The following is a 23,897-nucleotide window of genomic DNA, read 5'->3' as shown; positions in this document are numbered from 1 at the left end:
CGCCGCAGGCGCACGTGCGCATCCGGACGTAAGGCGCACTGCGCCAGACACGTGTGTCCGCGGCCGCGGAGCGCAGCGATGTGCGAGCAGGCCCCCCGCTCGTCCGCGCAGAAAGGCGGACGTCTCCCCTTCATGCCCCTCTCTGGCTCGACTTTCCCAGGGGAAATCCAAACGCTTCTGGGGCCACAGTGACTGAGAAGACGCAAGATAATCTTATCAGTGGACATTTGTGTTACCCCCTGAGAGCATATCCGAAGCTCCTCCCTGATGGTGCAGGTCACTCACAGGAGAATTAACCACAGCAATTAAGGAATGTAGCCTCTGGCCCTCCCCTCCCTTGCCCGAATCTGGGCACCACTTCTTCATCCACCCGCGGCTCTTCGATTCCCAATACCCCCATCCTAAGACCAGCTTCTCACCTGGCTTCTGCCTTCTCTCTCTCTCTCTCTCTCTCTCTCGTCTCCAAGCCGTCCTGACTCCTCTCCCAGATTACTCTCTCTCCCTGAAACCACACTTAATCACCATCATCCGCCACCTCCTGTGACTCCCTTGTTAACCCCAAACACGATCTTGGACTGGAGGTGGCCATCCCCAAGTTAACCCAATTCCGAGTCCGCCTTCTCATTCTTGACTTCACTGAACTCCCGGCCACAGTCCAGTTAACGTACTGGAACAACAGGACTTTTTCCCTCCTCTCCACCTTTACTCACGGTCTTTCTTTTCCAGACCTTGCCACGGTCCGCCCTAAGAGGTCCAGTACGGGGTGCCTGGAGGGCTCAGTTGGTTAAGCAGCTGCCTTCACCTCAGATCATGATCCTGGAGCCCTGGGATCAAGTCCCACAGCAGGCTTCCTGCTCAATGGGGAGTCTGCTTCTCCCTCTGACCCTCCCCCTTCTTGTACTCCCTCTCTCAAATAAATAGAATCCTAAGAGGTCCAATACTGGTCAGCAGAACTGGGGTCAAATGTGATATTTTGTAAGTTATTTCACATCCAAAACACCAGCTTTTTCATCCCATGAGATAGAAATTAAATGACTAAGTGAGTGAAAAGAGCTTTTCTTACAGCATCCAGTTATCACGCAGTTATCTACTCTATGCCCTGCTCCTTCAGACCCCACTCCACGCCAAGAACAATCTTCACCCCTTCCTTTCTGAGCTGTCCGCTATGAACTAAATATTTGTTCACTGGAGAACCTACATATGCTAGATGTTGTGGAGAATACATTATTCTTTAATTTTTGCTATCAAATGCATTGTAAGATTACATGCAGACAAATGAAAAAATTCATCATTCATCTTAAATCTAAGTATTAGGAAAGCTTTTGGACAAGATCTATGAAGAGGCTGGCTGTGCAGGGAGAGAAAGGGCTCCCAGCAGTTAGCCAGCAGACGGGGAGGACTAAGGCTCTCTCGGAAGAAAAATGAGGTGGGGGCAGGGAGCAGAGACTTGGTCCCACGGAAGCAGCATGGGCCAGGCAGGCCAGCAGCACTGAGTAGCCATGAATGGGTTTTAAGCTGGGTGTAGTGTGGTCATTAGAATGTTAGAGGATCCGTCTGGCCTCAGTGCCTTCCCAGGGCTGAGCCAACTTGGGAAGAAAAGAACTCCTTGCTTTATCATGCAACACGGCAAGGATGACTTCTTGCCCTGCTGCAGCTTTGGGGAGGTCAGGGGAGACTGGCGAGGGGGACGGGTGCCACACCCATTATGCAGATGTTCGTAGCCTGCGATAAGATCCTGGCTGTGATGGCTGAACTGGATAGAGAACACCAGCTCTGTCTGTACCTCTTAGGGCTTCCCAGGAGAGGGGTCCCAGCCTGCAGACCAGTAGAAACCCCCACTAGGGAGACATGGGGCTGAAGGGGTTTCAGAGAAACAGAGAGAGGGAACAGCATCTGCAAAGGCCCAGTCAGGAAAGAGCACAGTGTGCCTGGGATACCCCTGACTCAGAACCTGAGTAGAAAGAACTTGAAGTCCACCTGCCCATCTATCACTGTCCCTCTCTGGGGCGGCTAAGGTGCCAGTGAGGAGCAGAGAGAGGCCCTGGGTTTGGGTGTACAGGGTGGTTGCAGGAGGTGGCTGGTGGAGAAGGGGCAGGGAAGGCCACATCAAAGGTCAGGCTGTCATGTGGGGCTGGGGAGTGGGGGGATTAGATGGGGGACGGAGCTGAGAGGTTGAAAATGGAGAATGAACCCTGTGCTTATCTCTGCTTTCTCTGGACACTTCATCACAATGATGGCAAAGAATTAAAAAAGGCATAAACAAGAGAAGAGATGACCACAGTTGAGTATTCAAAAAAAAGAAAAGAAAGCTTTCCTTGAAGAATGGGCATTTTTTTTTCTTTCCAAATACAAAGTAACCAAATGACCATCCCCCTTCGGTTACCAGAATGCTCAGTTTACACCTCTATCTGGGTAACTACAGCATACCATACTTGTCCTCATGTTGGTCTTCTGGTCTATCCCCTTTCTCTAATGCTGACTTTTTAAAAAGATTTTATTGATTTATTTATCTGAGAGAGAGAGAGAGAGAGAGAGAGCGCACACAAGCAGGGGAAGGGCAGAGGGAGAGGGAGCAGACTCCCCACTGAGCAGGGAGCCTGACTCGGGGCTCGTTCCCAGGACCCTGAGATCATGACCTGAGTAGAAGGCAGATGCTTCACCAACCAAGCCACCCAGGCGCCACCGAATGCTGATTCTTATGTGTTTTGGTTTTCCATTTTATCCTATCTTGTAAGCTATCTTGAGTCCCTTTGACACATGATACGTGCCAGACATACAGATGGATGGCTATCACCTGTTGCCACAGTTAGCATAAACATCTTCTAACCTAATGGATGGTAACCCTAGTTTTCCACTGCTGGTAATGGACTTACAGACCCTGCAGGGGAGGAAATGAAAGGCTGTGGGCTGATGTGCAGCAGAGTCATTAGAATGAGCATTTCCTGAGCACTCACTTTAGGTCAGGCACTGTTTTCATCACTTTACACGAATAAACGCACTTATTCCTTACAACGGTCTCATGAAATGGAAAGCCAAGAGGCCAGCATCCCAGGAGCTCAAATGGAGAATTAGTCCCAAGAGTGAATTTACATAAATATTTATGAGGCTCTTCCTCCATTCAAAAGCCTAAGAGATTACACGATTCAATTAAACCCTCCCTGTTTAGATTAAAACTGGAGTCTAGACCTGCATTATACCACGCATTAAATGGGGCTTCTGAGAGATTTAAGGTAATGTCTAACTTCAAAAGCTTATGGGAAAAAGCACCTGAGCGAATCAGAAAACAGAACAGGAACATTTGTAATGCAGGAAAATCAAGGCAAACCACCACTGCACAGGAATTCTAAGGTGGGAGACCCCAGGTGTCAGAGGAGGCAGGACCTGAGCAAGGCCTTTCATAACGTGCGGATGAGATTTCTGGAGACACGGGGGGAATGCCGGACATGTAAAAGCGGGCCACACACCGTGTGGAAAGAAGCCAAGTGTGAGAAGAGGGTATAACAGACACCGAGGACAGGCCTCGCTGCAGGTACTGGAGAGTAATGGAAAATAAGTAAATAGACCTAAGTGTGGAAGGCCCTGGAGTGAGAGAGTTTGATCTTTGTCCTGGGAACCGTGAACTCTTTGGACAAGACGGTCGTTTAGTCGGCTGCTAAAGGCAGGGAGACGAGGGAAGCCCTGCTGACTCTCATAATCTGAGCCCCGACTACCGAGCACCGAGCAGCAGCATTAGGAATAGGGCAAGAAATCAACTCGTAAACCATTTCAGATGAAATCTAGCAGGCCATTTACCCGGGATAAAGTAGGCAGCAATTACAGGGCATTTAGTGACCATTCTGCCCTTTGCATGTTTCACAGGGATCTAAAAGAACTTGTCTTCAGGAAGTTTACAATCTAATTGAGCGACCTCAAGTATTACAGCCCAATAAAATGAGATCACTCCAGTTTAACTCTTGCCCAAAGTTATACAGCTGATCACTGTTAATCAGAGAGTGCCATGAGGTAGGAAAAGTGTGGATCAGCACAGAATTGGGGATGCCAGAAGAAGCTCAAGTTTTAAGGCATAAGAGTGGCCAAAGAGTCAATTCTGCAAATGTCAAGTGGGAAAAAAGACTAAGAAACAGTCACGGAATTTGTCCTTGAGAGATGAGCTTACAATATAGGAATGGTGAGAGTTAGGGCCAGAGGGTGTAAGTTTTATGAACCCTCCAACAGAAGAAAATTAAAAACTAGGGAAGCAATTTTTTTTTAATCATAGAAGAACTCAATGTAAGTTTTAGGTCATTCTTGATGAGGATATATAAAAAAATACTAGGATTAGTTAGGCACATGGTTTATACTTTGAAGAAAACACACTACAACAAAAAGGTTTAACAGAAAAATCTGTTCGTATAAAATCAGAAACTGGATTTGCCTCAACACCATTATCAGCAAACTGGTGGGAAGATTTTTGTCCTTTTCTGAAGCCAGCTCCTTGTCTTCTGGTACTGGAGCCAGCGTCACACTCACACACACTCACACTCTGTCACTCAGGGCTTCCTCTCAAAGTAAAGGGTCTTCTGTGGTCGGGGAACATGGTCCACTGACTGCGCAGGGATCGGAGCCCCAGGGAACAGACAGGTGAGCAGATACAAGATGTCAGGTCTACACTCTAAGGGGAGTCCTTCGGGGAGGAGAGGGAGTATGTTCGGTTCCTAGACTCACCCCCTTGTACTAATCACTGACTGCAGCATCTAGTTTACAAAACGGAAGGAAGGCTACCTTGACACTGGCTTACAGCTAGCTAGTAGAGAAGAAAACTCTACAGACGAATCTGTTTCTCCTTGCAGCAACAGGATGCGAGTGCTGTGTGCTCTTACGTGCACATTAAGGAAAAAGCTCGACTGTTACTCTTTAGCGTGAAGTCGCTGGTGTCGGATGAGGGTTGAACTCTGGCTGAAGGCTTTCCCACAGTCATTACACTTGTACGGCTTCTCTCCTGTGTGAGTTCTCTGGTGAATGATAAGCGACGAGCTCCGCCCGAAGCCCTTCCCACATTCTCCGCACTCGTGGGGCTTCTCCCCGGTGTGGCTCCTCTGATGCTCAGCGAGGGAAGAGCTGCGACTGAACACTTTCCCACAGTCGCCGCATTCGTAGGGCTTCTCGCCCGTGTGTGTTCTCTGGTGCTCGATGAGAGAGGAGACCCAGCTGAAAGCCTTCCTGCATTCACTGCACTCATAGGGATTCTCGCCGGTGTGTATTCGTTGATGCTGAATTATGGTCGAGCGGTCGCTGAAGGCTTTCCCACACTCGGTACACTTGTAAGGTTTCTCCTGAGTGTGAGTTCGCTGGTGCTGGCTGAGGTTCGTGCTCCGGCTGAAGGCTTTCCCGCACTCACCACACTCATAGGGCTTCTCTCCTGTGTGGACCCTCTGGTGAAGGCTCAGGTGAGTGCTCCGGCTAAAAGCTTTTCCACACTCGCTGCATTCGTACGGCTTCTCTCCAGTGTGAGTTCTCTGATGCTCAGTAAGATGTGTACTTCGGCGAAAAGTCTTTCCACATTCATTGCATTCAAAAGGCTTTTCTCCACCATGAGTTCTCCTGTGGACAATAAGGTCTGATTGGTAACCGAAGGCTTTCCCACATTCATTGCATTTACAAGGTTTCTTTTGTGGGAAGATTTTTTGGTGTTTAATGAAGTCCAAATTATCTTTGGAGTTCTTCCTAGATATGGGGTATCTAGCTCCCTTTGGAATGTTCTGCTGTGTATTAACTTTAGAGCTTAGACTAAATTCACTAGATTCAGGAACTCTCTCCCTAGTAAAAATTTCCTTAAGGGTCATCGACACGTTCCTGATCGATGTTTTCTCAAAAGATGTCTTCCGGGCAGGACATTTTGTCTGCCTTGATAACCGGCCCTCACCTTTATAGGCCTCTTCATTCGTAGGACCTTGGGCAGTACTCCCTCTGAGACTTTCCATGGCTGACCCTGAAAACTCTGGTTCTTCAGAAATAGCCTGATTGGTGTTGCTGCTTTGGCTCAGTTCACAGCTCCCTATCTGAAAGAGATTTAAAGTGCAAATGTCACCTGCATCTAGTATAGAGAGAAAGATAAATAAAGCAGTAGAAAAAAAAAAGAAAAGAAAAGAAAAGCAAATTTGCTATTCACGCACACTAGCAACTTTATATGGGAAGAAAACAAAAAGAGACAGTCGAAGGCAAGGGAATGGGAGCAGAAGAGACAACAGACAGAGTTTTTATAACAGGCATGGGGAGCACAGAGACATCAAGAACTCTGGGAAGGGTGACGGGACTCAGCCAAAAAAATGGAATGAGCAGATATACCAGCCAATGAACAGAGAATAGGGGAGTAGAAAGTAAAGTGAGCTCTTAGTTACTAGAGCCAATGAGCGGTGGTAAGAGGGAGGAAGGAAAGGGATGAGAAGAACAGACTTTTAAGTGTAGAAAAGACACCCTCTAAAAAAAGCAAACACTAAGGGTGATTCTGTCAAGCTTGGATACAATCATTTTCTTGGGATTCAGAAAGAACAGAATTTCAGAAATGCTGTCTACAACACTGCAACTGGACATGCTCCCCGACCCCCCTTCCAACTAATCTAGGTGTTCTAAACAAGTCTACTCTCGGAGTCACCGAGGCCCGCTCACTTACTTGACAAATAGCAAGCAGACTAACTTAAGTCATCCGCTGAATTCCAAGAGCTTAGACTGGAACTTGTGTCTCCTAAATAGCGAATTGCTGGTCTTTTCATGAGATCAGTCACCCAGACAGGTATTTTCCGCTCACTTCCCTCTTCAGGGCCTGAAGATCCAGCGTCCTCAGCTGTCCTTCCTCCGACCGAATGACAATGTCCAAGTCACATGCTGGGATTCCAGCTGATGGGAAAGGATTTAACTCAAGGCTTGGGTGGTGGAGACACAGGGCTATTCAGAGCTCAATCTTAAAGCCTTGATCTATAGAAAAGATGGTGTGAACTTTCAGAAGCTGTGGGAGGATGGCCTGGCGAAAATGGCTTTCTGAAAGGGGTCAAAATTGGGTTCCAGAAGGTTATACACATTCACATCAGAATCCCCCATGGGACTTATTAGTTGAGATACCTGAGCCTTGCTTCAGACCCAGCAGGTATGACACGGGCCCAGGCATTTGTATCTAATAACTTCATATAACCTGACAAGTAGAACCGTCCACAAAGAACCCTAGAAACATACTCTAGATTGCCTGAAAAACCTTCCTCGGAGCAGGAAGGTCTCAAATACACACTCCGCTTCCCCTAGCCCGGCGGCTTCTCCCTTCTGCCAGCAGGGCCAACACTTCCCAAGGCTCCCAAGATTCCCAGGAAGTAGGCAGCCAACTTCCTCAGACACGCCCACTACACAGCCAGCACCCCACACTCAGGCTGCCTGGCCCCAAGCGGTCTATTTAGCTCCCCACTGACGGACTTGTTCTTACACTTGCCCCTGAGGAGGAGCAGCAGGCCGTCTCCTGGAAAACTGACCAGCACAGCGTCCCTCTACAGCAGCCTTTCGGCTTGGGAGAATGGGAGGATATGGGAATCTGTGCCTTTCCTCGCCCATCTCTGGACTCTAACTTTCCCCACGAAAGCTTTTTTCTTTAAGCCATTCTCTTAAGGCTTCATCTGAGCCCCTGTGCTTGACAGTCAGCTACAAACTATATACCATTTCCCCTAATGCTTCTGCTCACAGCCCAATTTGGGATCCACTGGGTTAGGACATGATCTGGTTTCAGAGGTATTTCCTTTCTTGTAGACCAGTAACCCTCCCACATGTACAGGTGCGCCGTGGAGGACATCCTCCAAGAAGTCATGCATGGAGAAGACCCTCAAAGGCAATGGGATGATGTTGTCTGTATCCAGCTTTGCCAAAAATATGCCTTCCGACTGGAAACAGGGAACACGTAAGACCTACCACTAGACTAAGAGTCTGATTTATTTAGAACGTCTCTGTACAATCCGGTTTTATACTTCACGGCGCCCTCATCCCTTAGCGGGAATTTGCCATATTGCTGGACTGGCTGGCCTGCATTCTTGCAGCACAGACCCTGCCAACTACACCATCATGATTTTGTTGACAGCTCACTGTTATTTCTTTTGTGACAGTAATTCTCAAGGCAGCGGTACTACCTCCCAGGGAGAGGTCTGGGAATTGGTAAGGGGTTTTTCTGGACTGTAATGTTGATTGGATGGTGCTACTGGAATTTAGTGTGGATCAGGAATAATGGGCATTCCTGCAAAACAAAAAAATGTTCCTGATCCTGCGTGACTTTCTTTCTTTTTTTTTTTTTTTAAGATTTTATTAATTTATTTGACAGGCAGAGATTACAAGTAGGCAGAGAGGCAGTCAGAGAGAGATAGGAGGAATTAGGCTCCCCACTGAGCAGAGAGCCTGATGCGGGGCTCGATCCCAGGACCCTGGGATCATGACCTGAGCCGAAGGCAGAGGCTTTAACCCATGTGCCCCCTGTGTGACTTTCAAAAAGTTGTTAATAAATGTAGTGCACCGAAGGGGCACCCCAAATGTAACAATAGCCAAACTATGGGAAAAGCCTGGATGTCCATCAACAGATGAATGGATAAAGAAGATGTGGTATATATACAATGGAATACTATGAAGCCATCAAGAGAAATGAAATCTTGCCATCTGCAACGATGTGGATTGAACTACAGGGCATTACACTTAGCAAAGTAAGTCAACAGAGAAAGACAATTATCACATGATCTCTCTGACATGAGGAATTTGAGAGGCAGGGCGGGGAGTCGTAGCGGGTGGGAGGGAAAAAATGAAACAAGATGGGACCAGGGAGGGAGAAAAACCATAAGAGACTCTTAATCTCACAAACAAACTGAGGGTTGCTGGTGGGTTGTGGGCAAGGGAAAGGGTAGCTGGATCATGGACATTGGGGAGGGTATGGGCTATGGTGAATGCTGTGAATTGTGTAGGCCTGATGATTCACAGACCTGTACCCCTGGGGCAAGTAATATATAATATGTTAATTTTTTAAAAAAAGACTGTTAAGGTTTTTTAAAAAGGTTGTTAATGTGGCAATAGTGGCAGCTGGGTGGCTTAGTTGGCTAAAGCATCCAACTCTTGATTTCGGCTCAGGTCGTGATCTCAGAGTCCTGGGATCGAGCCCTGCATGGGGCTCCATGCTGGGCATGGAACCTGATTGAGATTCTCTCCCTCCCTCCTCTCTCTGCCCCTCCCCCACTCTAAAAAAAAAAGTTAATAGTTACCTAAGGCTAGAACCTAACACTACTTTACGTAGAGATACAAAATATTTTGCACAGCTTTGATATATACTGGAAAATTAGGGAAATAAACTTCTCTTTCTTTGGATGCTATTAGGACTTGCTCACCATTTCAGGAAAATCAAACCACTTACAGTAATAGATTCACAAACACGACATTCATCTATCAGGCCATATTTCTAACTGTTGTATTCACAGTGATTCTGTGAACAGGTGCAGATATCCATTTCATCCAAACTGTACACACTGAACTATACACACTATTCTAATATAAATTACTTTCCTTTATATCAGAGTTAGGTAAGACATTGATATTTTGGAAATTGTATCTATAAGTAATTAATACTATCTGTCAGTTTTACTACAGGATGGTAAGTTGGACTTTGGTTCCCAGTAGAATGTTACTACATTATTTCACATTATATCCCATCCTGGGGAAGAGATATTGTTACGAGGATGCTTAAGTTTATGGTGGTTTAGGTTTTCCCCTTAACCAGAAAGATCCGAAATTTGAAGATCTTTGTAAATTGTCTTCTTAGATCCATGAAAACTTAGGCTCCCTAAAAGTATGCAGAATATCCTGAACAGAGAAAGAATGAGAACAGATTCAAAGACAGATGGACAGTTTGAGGTGGAGGGTCCTCCTCATGCTCATTAATATCCTGGGAATTGGTAATCTAAGCCAATGTGATATCAGTTGATCTACAGAATTCAATTCGTATATATACTGTGTAGTACAAGTGTCCTAAAATGTAGTTATTTTGTCATTACAGAGAAGTTCATTACATGTATAACTGTATCATGCATTTTCTGTTTGTTTATGTGACACATGATAGAGACAGAGAAACCCCACAGGGGAGAGCTTCTACATTAAAACAAAGGAAGCTAACTTGGGAGATTCTTTAGGTCTTTTGCATCTGTCTTTTATAAGCGTTTTATGAGTATTGAGTCCTTTATGCCTCACAACAGTGAGAAGGGTACTACTGTTATCCCCTCGATACAAATGAAGAACTTGAGGTACAGAAAGGTGAAGTAATTTGGCCCCAAGCCAAGCATTAAATCCTGGACTCAGACTCACTAGGGAATAAAACCTGAGTTGCACTTTCCACTCCTGTGGCCCTAAATGGCCAAGAAAATAACCCCACTGATCCCAGGATACCAGCATGACCTTAACTGCAGAGTGCCATGGAGCTTTAGAGAGTGCCTGCCTCTGAAAGGTGACCGTCCTGAGAGGCTGTGCTAATGCGACAGCCCGATCTATGTCAGCTGAACATGGAATGTTCCAGACACCCCAGTGCAGCTGGTGTCCTCAGCACGAATCAGTGGACATCACATAGAGGCCCTGTGATGTAAGCATTTACCAGATAATCTGGATTTTTAAAAGCTTTATTTATTGGGCACCTGGGTGGCTCAGTCGTTAAGCATCTGACTTCGGATCAGGTCATGATCCCAAGGTCCTAGGATCGAGCTTCGCATCGGGCTCTCTGCTGGATGGGAAGCCTGCTTCTCCCTCTTCTACTCCCCCTGCTTGTGTTCCCTCTCTTGCTGTGTCTCTGTCAAATAAATAAATAAAATATTTTTTAAAAAGATTTATTTATTTGTTTGACAGGGGAGGGGCGGGAGGAGAGGTAGGGATTCTCAAGCAGACTTTACTCTGAGAGAGGAGCCCCACATGGGGCTCTATCTCGAGACCTGAGATCATCACCTGAGCCGAAACCAAGAGTCAGATGCTCCACTGACTGTACCACCCATGCACCCCAGTAATCTGCATTTTGATTATAGTGATATAATGATAACTATATAAAGCCCAGGGGAAAATAACCAATTTCGGTTTTATGTCTCCTCATCTGTCAAATGAAGATGTTGGACTTGATTGGTACAAAGCTCTCTGATTCAGGGAGTTTAAGTCCCAAACGCTAAGGCACGTACCTATCTGCCTACACTAAAGGCATTAGACTAATATGATCCTAGTCTTTTTCAAATCATCAGAGACATGTGAAAGCTTAAGGTCCATGTTTCAGATGAAACCATTCAGGCCAGTAAGATGTTCTTCAATCACCAAATGATGAAACAGAGAAAGGAGTGTTGAGGAAGACATTATGAGCAATCGGCAGCCAAGCAACGAATAGTCCCATCCTGGGCAAAATTTGGCAGACTCGCCTAAGGGAAGTTCTGTGAAAAGAAAAATAAATGTATGCCCTGTTTGGTGCTATGACCCATTCAGAAAAAGAGGAAGAATCCTTAACTTTCATGGGACATACTCTTCTAGTGAGACTGGCTGTCTCACTAGAAGAGTATGTGTACCTCCTCTTGGCTTTCTTTTTGGTCAAAGGCAAAGCTGGCAAAGATCTTATTCTAGGCAGCCAGGATCACTGGTCTGGTAATGTCACATCTGAATGCACATGTGAATGCAGTGTTACGTTGAATGCACCCTTAAAGGTCGAGGTAAAACAAATGCCTAAAAGCAATCCTACCTCCTCCCAGACGCAGAGAAAAGGACAACAGACACTGATGCCTGTCCTGAAGTCCCTAGTTCCTTAGTGATAAAAGGTACAAGGGATGGATCTGGGTCAGGTCTAGACCCTCCCTGAACTCTCTAGGTGATCTGAGGCATAAAATCCAGGCTCTTGGTCAATTTTCCCACATGGGACAGGAGTTCAAATGGACTTTGACAGCAGTCTCTTCATTCCTCCTGACGATCCAAACTAGAAGGCTGCCGAAGCAGCTCTGGCACCATAGGGTGGTGCAACCCTGGGCCAGTCACTCACCTCTCTGAGAATTTGGTCCCACACGGTAAAATGGCACAGCTAGAACTTGCGTGTCTTTTCTCACAAAGCTTCTGTCAGAGCTACAAGTGAAAAAACAGCAAAGCGTTTACAATAAAGAATAGTCACATACAACGTAAATAGATACAATTGCTGGGCGTACCTCAAATGAATTCAGTTTAACAGTGTGAGGGTGTACCTGTAAAGCAGATGCTCCGAGAATCTGTGAGGCTGCCTTCAGCAGCTGCTGCTTCAGAGCGGGGACAGAGGAGCTCTTATTCCTGGTCTTGAAGGACGCGCTGGAAGGCAAACCCTCCAACGGATTTCAGAGAGGCTGCGAGCCATTCCCTTGCTCAGGCTCCCACGAGGACTCACGCACCATGGTGTGGCAAGTCCTTTCCTCTCTTCCTCCTTCCTACCTCCTGCTTCAGCTACTTGGAGCACTTTACTGCTACAACCATACTGCATCCTACCCAGTCATTGTTCTCCCCAGTCCAGTGGTCATAAGGGCCGCAGCCCCCCAAACCTATCTGCTTTCATGGGACCAACTTCCCAGCGACACGCACCTCCTGTGACCCTAACCATCTGAAATTTTTTGGACCATGTCACCGCCTCTTCCAGCAAGAATTCAGCAAGAATTCTCCTTTCTTTCTACCGCCTTAAGCATTAAGAATTTATCTCGGTCAGAAGGAAGCAGGTTCGGAAGGGTCTGGAATACTCTTCTCCGGGTGCTTGCTTTCAGGCCCGGGTTGGCCCGCTGGAGCCTCTGCTGATGGACAAAGCAATCAGCACGAGGGCTCGGCAGCCCCAGTTCGACCCCAGAGCAGAGACGACCGAGTCCCGAGACGTCCTGAAAGGTGGTCTTCAGGCAACAGTGTGGGCAGGAACTGGCTCAGAATAACACAGAAAACGGATCCGCAGACCTGGCCGGCGGCTCCACCAGCAGGTAAACGCGTACTGTCCAAGCCGGTCCCGAGCAGTCCCGTGCCAGGCAGAAGCGCGCGGCTGCTACTCGCGAGCTCTGTAAGTCCCGGGACGGCGCTTCATCGCCGCGCGCCTCCGTGTCCTCGCCCGCAGCCTGGGGAGGGTAACGCGCGTGTCACGGGGCGCCTGCGAGGGTGAGAGGGGTCAGTCCGGGTACAGAGTCGAGGAGCGGCGACGCGCACAGCCGGCTCCAGAAGCCCCCCCGCGCCTGGCTGCAGGTGGCGGCCGCGCACCCCCGGGGACCACCGCCCGCCCCCCGCGCAGCCCCGGGACCCGGCGGAGCCGCCCACAGGCGCAGCCGGCGACCCCGCCACCCCGCCGCCCCGCCCGGGGTCGCGGCGCTACGCCGCATGACCTGTCCCCGAGCCCGCAGGCCCACCCGCCCAGGCCCGGCCCTGCGCGCTGCGCGCTCCACTCACCGGCCGCCTCAGCGGCGCACCCGGGTACACCTGGGGCCGGGCCCGCGCTGCGACGGAACGCGAGTGCACGGCGCTCGAGGCAGCCGGAAGGATTAGCGGGAGCCCCGCGATCCCCGCGGCTCGCAGACGCGCGGTAGGAGCACGGAGCGGCGCTGGGGGGGGGGGGGGGGGGGCGGGCTCTGCGCCTGCGCCCGAGAGCTGGGGCTCCGCGGCGCTCGCTGTGAGGAGCCCCTGCCGCGGTGGGTGCCGGGGAGTCGGTGACCGAGAGCCGCGGTCCGCGGAGGACCGCGCCGACCCGTGTGGTTGTGGATAGCGTCCCAGGAAAACTGGGTAAAACAGCGTCCCGGGGTCGCCGCCCTGGTCTGAGGAGGGTCGCGGGAAGGCGGCGCGGCCGACCGGGATCCCGGGGCAGGCTGTCCCCGACCTCACTGCGGACTCCGGCCTCCTTGCCTCGCTGCTTCACGCCGTCGGCCGCTGGAGCTGGGGCTCCGTCGGGAAGCAGCTGCCCTGGGGTCCTGCGATCGCGTCCCGCTTCGGGCTCCTGCTTCTCGCTCGGCCCCGCCCCTGCCTGTGTTCTCTCTCTCAAATTAATTAATTAGTAACAACACAAAACATCTATCGAGAGCTGTAGAGTTGTATAAAATCAGCATCGATTTGGTGGGGAGGGCGCTTTTCTACACAATTTTATCAGGATTCTGTCATCGCACCGAAATCCCTAAGTTTGTTCTGGAGCTCGGAAGGGAGAGCCTGCGGGATGAGTGAGGGGCGTCAGCCCGGCTTGGCTCTTAGGGGATACCACGGAGAGCACAGCAGGGGCGACGCCGGCAAGAACCGACGAGCTCGACGACCGGACCGCGTGCAAAGCGGCGGACTGGGCGTGTGGCTGGGCGTGTGGCTGGGCGTGTGGCTGGGCGTGTGGCTGGGCGTGTGGCGGCTGCGCGCGGGCCTGGCGTAATCCAGGAGAACCGGGAGCCAAACCGTGAAGCTGCAAGGGACCGGGACACCGTCTAGGTTCATCCCTTTCATTATATTTGTAATTGAAATTCAAATCGTACTAAAATATGCAGACCACAGAGTTCCCCTTTGAACCACTTGAAAGTGCACGAGAAAGTTTTTAGTGTTTTCATAATGTTGTGCGAACACCACCACCGTCTGATTTCAGAGCATTTCCTCACCCCAAAAGAAACCTTGAACACACTGAGCAGCCACCCACTCCTCATCACCCCCCTCCCCAGTCCCTAGGAACTTCCATTCCACTTCCTGTCGCTATGAATTTACGCCATCTAGACGACACGTATAAGTCAAATCCTACATTTATCTTTTAGCGTTTTTTTTTTTTTTTAATTAGCGTGATGTTTTCAAGGCCAATCCACGGTATAGCGTGTATCAGGTTCATCCTGTCCCGGGTTCACCCATATTATAGCACCATCCATTCATCTCTTCTTCAACACTTGGGGTGTTTGCGAATAGTGTGAATGCTGTGACTTTTGACCGTTGTGAAGAGTGCTGCTATGAACATATAAGCACCTGAATCCCTAACTTCAGCTCCTGTTTTAATTCCTGTTGGGATTTTGATTGGGGTTGTATTAAATAAATGTATCCCTCTGGAAAGAGTTGCTATCTAGACAATATTCAGTCTTCACTTTATGAACATGATATATTTCTCAATTTATTTACATTTTCTTTACTTTTCTGAGCAATCTATTTACTTCTCAGTTGTTTAAAGATCATATATGTGTTTTGTTAAATTAACCCTAAATACTTTATGGTTTTTGTACCATTAGAAATGGAATTATTTGGGGGCACCTGGGTGATTTAGTCCATTAAGTGTCTGTTTTTGGCTCAGGTCATGATCCCAGGGTCCTGGGAGCAAGTCTGTATGGGGCTCCCTGCTCCATGAGGATCCTGCTTCTCCCTCTCCCTCTCCCCCTGCTCATGCTCTCTCTCAAATAAATAAATATATTTTTTTTAAAAAAAGAAATGGACTTATTTGCCTTTTATTTTCTGGTTGTTTGTTACTAACATTTAGAGAGATGATTTTTTTAAGGATTTTATTTATTATTTTAGAAAGAGATAGAGAGCACATGCTCAAGTAGGGGAGGGGCAGAGGGAAGAAGAAGGAATCTTGACTGCACTGAGCATGGAGCCTGATGCAAAGGCTCCATCTCATGACCCTGAGGTCATGACCTCAGCTGAACTCAAGAGTTGGACACTTAACTGACTGAGCTACCTGGGTGCCCCAGCAATTGATTTTTTTATACTGATGTTAAACTCTTGGGGCACCTGGGTGGCTCAGTGGGTTAAGCCTCTGCCTTCGACTCAGGTCATGATCTCAGGGTCCTGGGATCAAGCCCCACATCGGGCTCTCTGCTCAGCAAGGAGACTGCTACTGCTTCCCCTTCTCTCTCTGCCTGCCTCTCTGCCTACTTGTGATCTCTGTCAAATAAATAAATAAAATCTTAAAAAAAAATAAATAAACTCTGTCACCCTGTTATGTTTACTTATTTCAGTGATTGTTTTGTAGGTTTCTTGGGATTTTTCCATGTAAATAATAATGCTGACTATGAATAGCATTAATCTTTAGGCCTTTTATTTTTTTAATTACTTTTATTATATCTTCTATTATTTATTTTCTGTTTATTCCTCATATGTGTTTATTACTTTTATTTCACCAGCTAGGACCTCCAGTACAATGCTGAAGAGACCTAATGACAGCAGATGTCTTTGTTCTGTTTCCAATCTTGTAAGTAGAAACTAATATTTCCCCATTAAATATATTAGTTGTATCAGATTGTAGAATTTTGTTTCTATTCATAGTTTGCTAAAAGTTCTTTTTTTAAATGGGTATTGGTTTTTGCCACACTTTTTTTTGAATCTATTTAAAAGATCATGTAAGATCATTTATCATTTATTTTGTTAATGTGGTGAATTACATTGATTATTCAAATGTTTTGTATACCTTATATTTCAGGCATAAATCCCACTTGATTCTGACATATTATTTTGTTTAAATATGGATGGATTCTTGATCTTGGAGCTGTGAGATCAAGCCCCATGTCAGGCTCTGCACTCAGCATGGATTCTGCTTGAGGGTCTCTCTCTCTGCCCTTCTCCCCCCACTCTTTCTCTCTAAAATAAAAATAAATAAAATTAAAAAAAAATAAAAAACAGTTTGATAATACACTTTTTAAAAAAAAGATATTTATTTATTTATTTGACAGACCACAAGTAGGCAGAGAGGCAGGCTAGGGTTGCAGGGGGGAGCAGGCTCCCTGCTGAGCAGAGAGCCTGATTCGGGGCTTGATCCCAGGACCCTAAGATCATGACCTGAGCTGAAGGCAGAGGCTTAACCCACTGAGTCACCCAGGCGCCCCTGATAATATACATTTAAGAATTGTTGCATCTATGTTCATGAAGGATATTGATCTATAATTTTATCATAATAACTTTGTCAACCTGGGAACCGTTCCCTTCCTTTACATTATCTGAAAGATTTAGGGGAAGTATAGTATTATTTCTTCATTATGTGTTTAATGGAATTTACCATATAGGCCTAGAAGGTTTTTTTTTTTTTTTAAAGATTTTATTTATTTATTTGACAGAGAGAAATCACAAGCAGGCAGAGAGGCAGGCAGAGAGAGAGAGGAGGAAGCAGGCTCCCCGCTGAGCAGAGAGCCCAATGCGGGACTCGATCCCAGGACCCTGAGATCATGACCCGAGCTGAAGGCAGCAGCTTAACCCACTGAGCCACCCAGGCGCCCCAAGGCCTAGAAGGTTTTTTGTTGTTGTTGTTGTTGTTTTGTTTTGTAGAATTCAATTTAATAATGCATTTAATTTCTTTAACAAGCACACGGCTATTTATTCATATTTTCTACTTCTCCTTGTGCTAGTTTTATTGCATTCTTCATAGAATTTGTCCATTTCTAAGTTGGGTTTAGTGGCAGGAATTTGCTCATACTATACCCTAATTATTTTTGATGTCTGTGGAATCTGTGATATCTCCTGTCCATTCCTCATATTGACAAGTTGTGTACTCTCTTTTTTTCTTGATCAGTTTTTCTAGGAAGTACCAATTTTACCAATATTTTTAAAGAAACTTTTTCTGTTGATTTTCTCAAACCTTGTTTTCTACTTCATTTTCTTCTAGTCTTTAACAGCCATTTGCTTATGTGGGGTTTAATGTGTTCTTTTTCTGGCTTCTCAAGCCAGATACTTAGATAACATTTTAAACCTTCTTTTATAGTATAAACATTTAAAGGAACAAACTTCCCTCTAGTAGACTGTTCAGCTAGATCTTGCACATTTTGCTAAATTACACTTTTGAGATTGTTTAATTTGAAATATTTTCTGATTTCCCTGGTGATTTTTCCTGTGACTCACTAGTCACCTAGAAACGTGTGCTTTTAATTTCTAAATGTCTCGGGCTTTTCTGGATAATATACTGTTACTGATTACCAATTTAGTTTTGCTGGTCAGAATATTTTCTGTGTAAGATTTCAATTCTTTGATATTTATTGCAACTTAGGCATATAGTGGGTCTTCTTTGAAAGGTAAAATCAGGGGCATCTGGGTGGCACAGTCAGTTAATTGTTCGACTCTTGCTTTCAGCTCAGGATGTGATCTCAAGATCCTGAGTTCAAGCCCTATGCTGGGCTCCATGGTTTGCATGGAGTCTGTTTGAGATTTTTTTCTCTCTCTCTTCCCTCTCCCTCTGTTCCTCCTAATCATCCTCTCTCTCTAAAATAACTAAGTAAATCTTTTTTTTTTTTAAAAAAGGTAAAGTCAGCTAAGTAACTGGCTGATACATAATCAACCATCAGATAGACAAAGCTGTCAGAAAAAATATGAGTTAAGGAAAGGCAAGGAAGACATCCAGATGGCCAAGAGACACATGGAAAAATGTTCAACATCACTTGGCATCAGGGAAATACAAATCAAAACCACAATGAGATACCACCTCATGGCAGTCAGAATGGCTAACATTAAGTCAGGAAATGACAGATGCTGGCGAGGATGCGGAGAAAGGGGAACCCTCCTACACTCTTGGTAGGAATGCAAGCTGGTGCAGCCACTCTGGAATACAGCATGGAGGTTCCTCACAACGTTGAAACTAGAGCTACCCTATAATCCAGCAATCGCACTCCTGGGTATGTACCGCAAAGATACAAATGTAGTGATCTGAAGGGGCACTTGCACCCCAATGTTTATAGCAGCCATGTCCACAGTAGCCACACTATGGAAGAAGCTGAGATGTCCATCAACAGATGAACAGATAAAGAAGATGTGGTATGTATCTACGATGGAATACTATGCAGCCATCAAAAATTTGAAATCTTGCCATCTGCAGGATGGAACTATAGGGTTATTATGCTAAGTGAAATAGGTCAGTCAGAGAGAGACAACTACCATATGATTTCAATGATATGTAGAATTTAAGGAACAGAGGATCAAAGGGGAAGAGAGGAAAAAATAAAACAAGGCAAAGTCAGAGAAGGACAAGCTATAAGAGACTCTTAATCACAGGAAACAAACAGAGGGTTGTTGGAGGGGAGGTTGGTGGAGGGATGGGGTGATGGGGGGATGGACATAAAGGAGGGCGTGTGATGTGATGAGCACGGGGTTTTATATAAGGTGGATGAATCACTGACCTTGACCTGTGAAACCAATCGTACATTATATGTTAATTAACTGAATTTAAATAAAAAATAAATAAGCTTAAGAAAATAAAGGAAAGGCAATCATCCATTCATTTATGTGTTTAGTATGTGCTCCTGTTTACTAGGTCCTATTCAGTGTACACAGTTGAACAGAAATGTGTATTCCCGTGGACTACGCAACAGAAGGGAAAAGAGAAGAGTCAGCAAAATAAGTAGACAACATATTAAGAGCCAGTTCTGCCACCAGACTGATGGGATTCTCAGTCCTTCTTGAAGCTACTGTTTGTTTGTTTTTCCTCCCAAACAGAGCCCTCAAGGTCACCCCTCAGACCCTGAGATGCCTTGTACTATCCAGTTCTCACCTCCTGGATAAATTAGAAGTTTTTTCTCACTTTAAAGGCCTCTTACTTCTTTTTTTTTTAAAAAAAGATTTTACTTACTTATTTGAGAGAAAGAGAACACATCGGGGGAGGGACAGAAGGAGCAGACTCACCACTGAGCAAGGTGCCTGATTTGGGGATGTGGGACTCGATTCCAGGACCCTGGAATCATGACCTGTGGTGAAGGCAGATGCTTAACCAACTGAGCCACCCAGGCGCCCCAGCCAGAGTTCCAATATTGCCAAACATGAGAAAAAATACTGGATAGAGACCCTATGAATGTAGCCTGTGTGGGAAAGCCTTCAGCCAGAGTTGACACCCTATCACACATCAGACAACCTATACCAGAGAAAAACCATACCAAAGTGGTGAATGTGGCAAAATCTTTACCCAGAGCACAAGTCTCACCAAAAATCAGAAGACTGCCCACTGCAGAAAGACCTTACGGACATAATCAGTCTGCAAAAGCTAGCATACAATCCTTTTTAAAATAAAGACTTATTTATTTTATTTTATTTTTTAAAGATTTTTATTTATTTGCCAGAGATAGAGAGAGAGAGAGTACACACAAGCAGGCAGAGAGGCAGGCAGAGGCAGTGACGAGAGAAGCAGGCTCCCCGCCGAGCAAGGAGCCCGATATGGGACTCGATCCCAGGACCTTGGAATCATGACCTGAGCCGAAGGCAGCGGCTTAACCAACTGAGCCACCCAGACGTTCCAAGACTTATTTATTTTAGAAAGAGAGAGAGAGAAGGAACAACAGAGAGAGAGAGAGAGAGAGACTCTCAAGCAGACTTCAAGCTGGGCACAGAGCCTCATGTGGCCTGATCCTTGGACCCTGACATCATGAGCTGAAACCAAGAGTGACCACACGACCCTGGCACCCTGTAATGAGTACGAACCTTTAATAAATAAAGTGTAATAAATAAATGAATAAATAAATAATATATAGTAAGTGCAAACCCCTACTAAATGAAAAACAGGAACAAATTGCAAACTAACCACATAGCAAGTAAGCCTAGACCATATGCGTGTAGTGATAAGATTAGCGCGGAGTAACAGGTTGTAAATATTTTTAACTTATGCAAAATATCGTAGACCAAAACATGTTTTCGACGTGTGTGTTTTTGGTGTGTAAGCATGAGAAAAATAAGTGATGTAATGTGCTTATGAAGGAGACTTAGCACAGTATATAAAGAGGCATCGGGTTGGACTGAGGTGAAGCGAGTTCCCTGTCAGGAGAACATCATCGCCAGTGTTACCGACGCCCTGACAGTTTCATTGCCGACCACTCGCTGGTTCTCAATCTCAACTTCTGCGGTGACCTCTCTGTCTAGATTGTGAGGTGATGTCTCCTTCTCCGTGACAACTTCAGCGGACCGTGACCGGACCACGATAGTGGTGCGGACCTCATCCCAATAAAGATCAAGTGAGTTACATCATATCATATCCATCTCTCTATCTCTTCTTTACACGTTGCGACCTCCTGGCGGGACGCAGGGGTTTTGCTCGCGTCACACCCCCAGGGTAGAATCCTTTTCAGCATCGGATAACTCACACTCCCTAGAAATTCTGTGAATGTGATAAATGTATTGACTTCAGGTAAACATCAGTCATCCCCTGAGATCAAAGGCTTCGCTCGAATACAAGGAAAGTTTAAGACTTGACATGACACTTGACATGAAAAGCCAGCAAGCTAATGCTGTGCGCAAGACACTACCAAGTAAGTTTTGTAAGATACTCGAGGACAGATATTGTGTGGTTCTGATATTTCAACTTTTTGTCAGTGTTTCTTACAGATACTCCATGTAATGCTTCTATCTTTCATTAACACATTTTTGGTCAGTCTTTTTATGTCCTCATCTTCAGAAACTTCCTGAAACCTTAAAAAACAGGAATTCCCCTATAAAACCAGTAAGTCATGGAGATAAAAAGTCCAACACAGGGAATATAGTAAAAAATACTGTACTAATGTCGTATGGTGACAGCTGGCAACCTCTCTTAAGGTAGTGAGCACTGTGTGATATATAGAATTATTGAATTACTATGTTGTATCCCTGAGACTAATAAAACCTTGAATGTCAGCTATACTTTAATAATGAAAATTTAAAAAAGAATAGTGCCTCAAATGGAAATAGAAACTCCCAAATAAGGATGGAGAAAATGTTTTCATTGGAAGACCACCCCAAATTCTATATCCACAAGTTCTATACAGAGAAGCTAAGAATCCAAGTATCTATCACGTACGCCCTCTCGGCGGTGACAGAGAGGATTCCAGAGGACCGATAGAAGCAAAGGGACACCTTTTAAATAACTGAACCCTTTAACAGAGCTGTTCACTTCCTCACTAGGCTTCTCTTCACTTCCTCATCCCCAACAGCATAAGACTTTTTCCAAGGAGGAAAGACAGATGGGAAGAGAACGATTTTCAAGATGTGTTTCATAAGAATACATTTCTACAGGATATAGACATGTACTTTTTGAAGTTTATTTTCTCGCCTCTGAACATACCAATGCAGAAGTAGAGGATCCGGAAAGACATGCAGATACTATACCTCTGAGCCTATTCCTTATTACTTGGCACTTGGTTTTAAAAGCACCATGCTGGAGCACGTGGCTGGCTCAGTCGGCTGGGCATCTGCCTTTGAAGTGGATGGTGATCTCGGGGTCCTGGGATCGAGCCCCACATCAGGCTCCCTGCCCACTGGGAAGTCTGTTTTTCCCACTCCAGCTGACCCTTGCTCCCACAACTTGTGCACATGCATCCTCTCTCTATTAAATAAATACAATCTTTTTAAAAGAGCACTATGTTATCATGCTTCATGAGTGAACCTAATTATCCATATTAAATGAGGTCACCTCACTTTAGTAGATTGGGCTTAGGTCAGAAAATAAGATGATAGTAAATCCAAGTTCCCTTGAGAAATCCCACAGCAGAGGAGGAAGAAACCAGAAATGACCAAAACACGATGAAACTGTGAAACTTGATTCCTCTCCCCGCAAATTCACTTTTATCTAGTTTGAGTTGGCTGTTAATCAGTGTAAGTACAAATACAACTTAAAATATACTCTAAATTGTATGGCAACAGTTACAATACAACCGAGCATCAAGATCAGAAATAGTGGCAGTGTACAGAAGTTACTTGTTTAAATCTTTAAGTCAGTATTGAGTAAGATTACATGGAAAACACAGGTTTAAACTTCCATTAACTTCCATTTAATCTGTCCACTGATGGGTTAATGACATGAGGGTGATCTTGGTACAATGCTAACAACTGGCCCCTGGGACAGGTTGAGTACCCAAAAGTCAATAAGGCTATTTTTTGTTTGCAAAATCAATCAAAGCAAGTTAACAAATGCCAAGAGACATAACTTCAAACAAAGTAGTATGTAAATTTTTATTATAGAATTAACGATTCAAATATGTTTTTAATAAAAAAATTTCTGATTTCATCTACCTAATGGGAAATAATTAAAATGTTGTACACAGGGATACTGCCTGCAAGGGAGCACAGGGGAACTTTCTGGGGGGACAGACATGTTCTGTATCATGACTGGGGCTGTGGTTACTCAAGTGTCTACAGTTGTCAGTCATTCACCTGTATACTTAAAATACTTTCAAAAAATATTTGAAAAAATGTTATGCGAATAGACCATTAATTTCTATTATTTCTCTTTAAGGTCATATATTTTTTCTTTACAGTATGTGTACATTCCTGAGAAGTTTGTAAACCTAGCTCTCTATTTAGATTTGTGAATCTACAGGATCCACATTCAAGCTCAGACGCATCTATTTCTCTCCGCAAACTCATCATACACCCCCATATATGTATATATTTCCCTGTCTTGCTGCATCATTGAAGATCATGGACTTTAATCTTTCCCAGCTTATTTTGACAATGATTTTCTAGTTTTTAATTTTTCCAGATAGAATTGCCTGTCTTTTTCCAATTTTACTTTATTTGAATCTTTGTGGCAGTTTTTCATTGAAGAGCATTAATGTTCTACATATTTAATTCTGAGTTCTATTTGACTTGCTCGTAACTGTTCCCAATTTCTTTGAGAGGCTCCCTGTGTCATTTGCCAGGCTGGGTTCTTAGCAGCATCACATCAGTAATACATTTCATCTTCCTAACAACCTATGGAAGGAACCACATGAATCATCTCGGAAATGCACCAAAGGAGAATGCCGAGTTCTGCCCATTCGTAACCAAAGGGTTGTGAGAGGCTTGCTTAGATATAAGGATAGAAGTCTCAGGAAGTGTGGAGAGACAATCAGACAAATCCACTGATGTTGCTTCTCAGGTTGTCTATTTAGGAAGGAACAAGAGCCGAGGACATTGTCGGAAATGTAGACCATAAGCACTCAATTCAGCACCAGGCACTGCACTTTTCTGCTCAGTACTGACTTCTTCCAACTACCAATGTG

General features: G+C 45.4%; 1 protein-coding gene and 1 long non-coding RNA gene across 7 annotated transcripts; one reads left to right on the top strand and one right to left on the bottom strand.

Moving 5' to 3' along the window:
* Positions 1-4,230: 4,230 nt before the first annotated feature.
* On the bottom strand, positions 4,231-13,577 carry ZNF391 (zinc finger protein 391). 6 transcript variants are annotated; one of them, XM_004778735.3, is made up of 5 exons: positions 13,432-13,577; positions 12,228-13,138; positions 12,032-12,111; positions 6,650-7,014; positions 4,231-6,038 (listed from the first exon to the last, which is right to left on the bottom strand). In XM_004778735.3, exon 5 carries the CDS (start codon positions 5,958-5,960, stop codon positions 4,887-4,889), a length of 1,074 nt encoding a protein of 357 aa, XP_004778792.1. In that variant the 5' UTR covers positions 5,961-6,038; positions 6,650-7,014; positions 12,032-12,111; positions 12,228-13,138; positions 13,432-13,577; the 3' UTR covers positions 4,231-4,886. The 6 variants fall into 6 exon arrangements, 5 of the variants coding, with proteins under 5 accessions (XP_004778792.1, XP_012904576.1, XP_012904577.1 ...); XM_013049122.2 differs by having other exon boundaries at positions 6,650-6,951; XM_013049123.2 differs by having other exon boundaries at positions 6,650-6,873.
* A 35-nt stretch (positions 13,578-13,612) lies between these two features.
* Positions 13,613-18,392, top strand: LOC101690940. Its single transcript, XR_201239.3, has 3 exons — positions 13,613-13,761; positions 16,107-16,174; positions 18,208-18,392. It is a non-coding gene; the product is annotated as an uncharacterized LOC101690940 (long non-coding RNA).
* Positions 18,393-23,897: the final 5,505 nt, after the last annotated feature.

Source organism: Mustela putorius, unplaced genomic scaffold (genome assembly GCF_011764305.1).
Source record: "Mustela putorius furo isolate JIRA1106 unplaced genomic scaffold, ASM1176430v1.1 tig00000594_pilon_pilon_pilon, whole genome shotgun sequence".
Taxonomy (NCBI): domain Eukaryota; kingdom Metazoa; phylum Chordata; class Mammalia; order Carnivora; family Mustelidae; genus Mustela; species Mustela putorius.
This window is presented reverse-complemented; position numbering and strand designations above follow the sequence as displayed.

Coding starts and splice junctions, on each gene's coding strand:
- ZNF391 (XM_004778735.3), bottom strand. CDS start 5,960: ATGGAAAGTCTCAGAGGGAGTACTGCCCAAGGTCCTACGAATGAAGAG.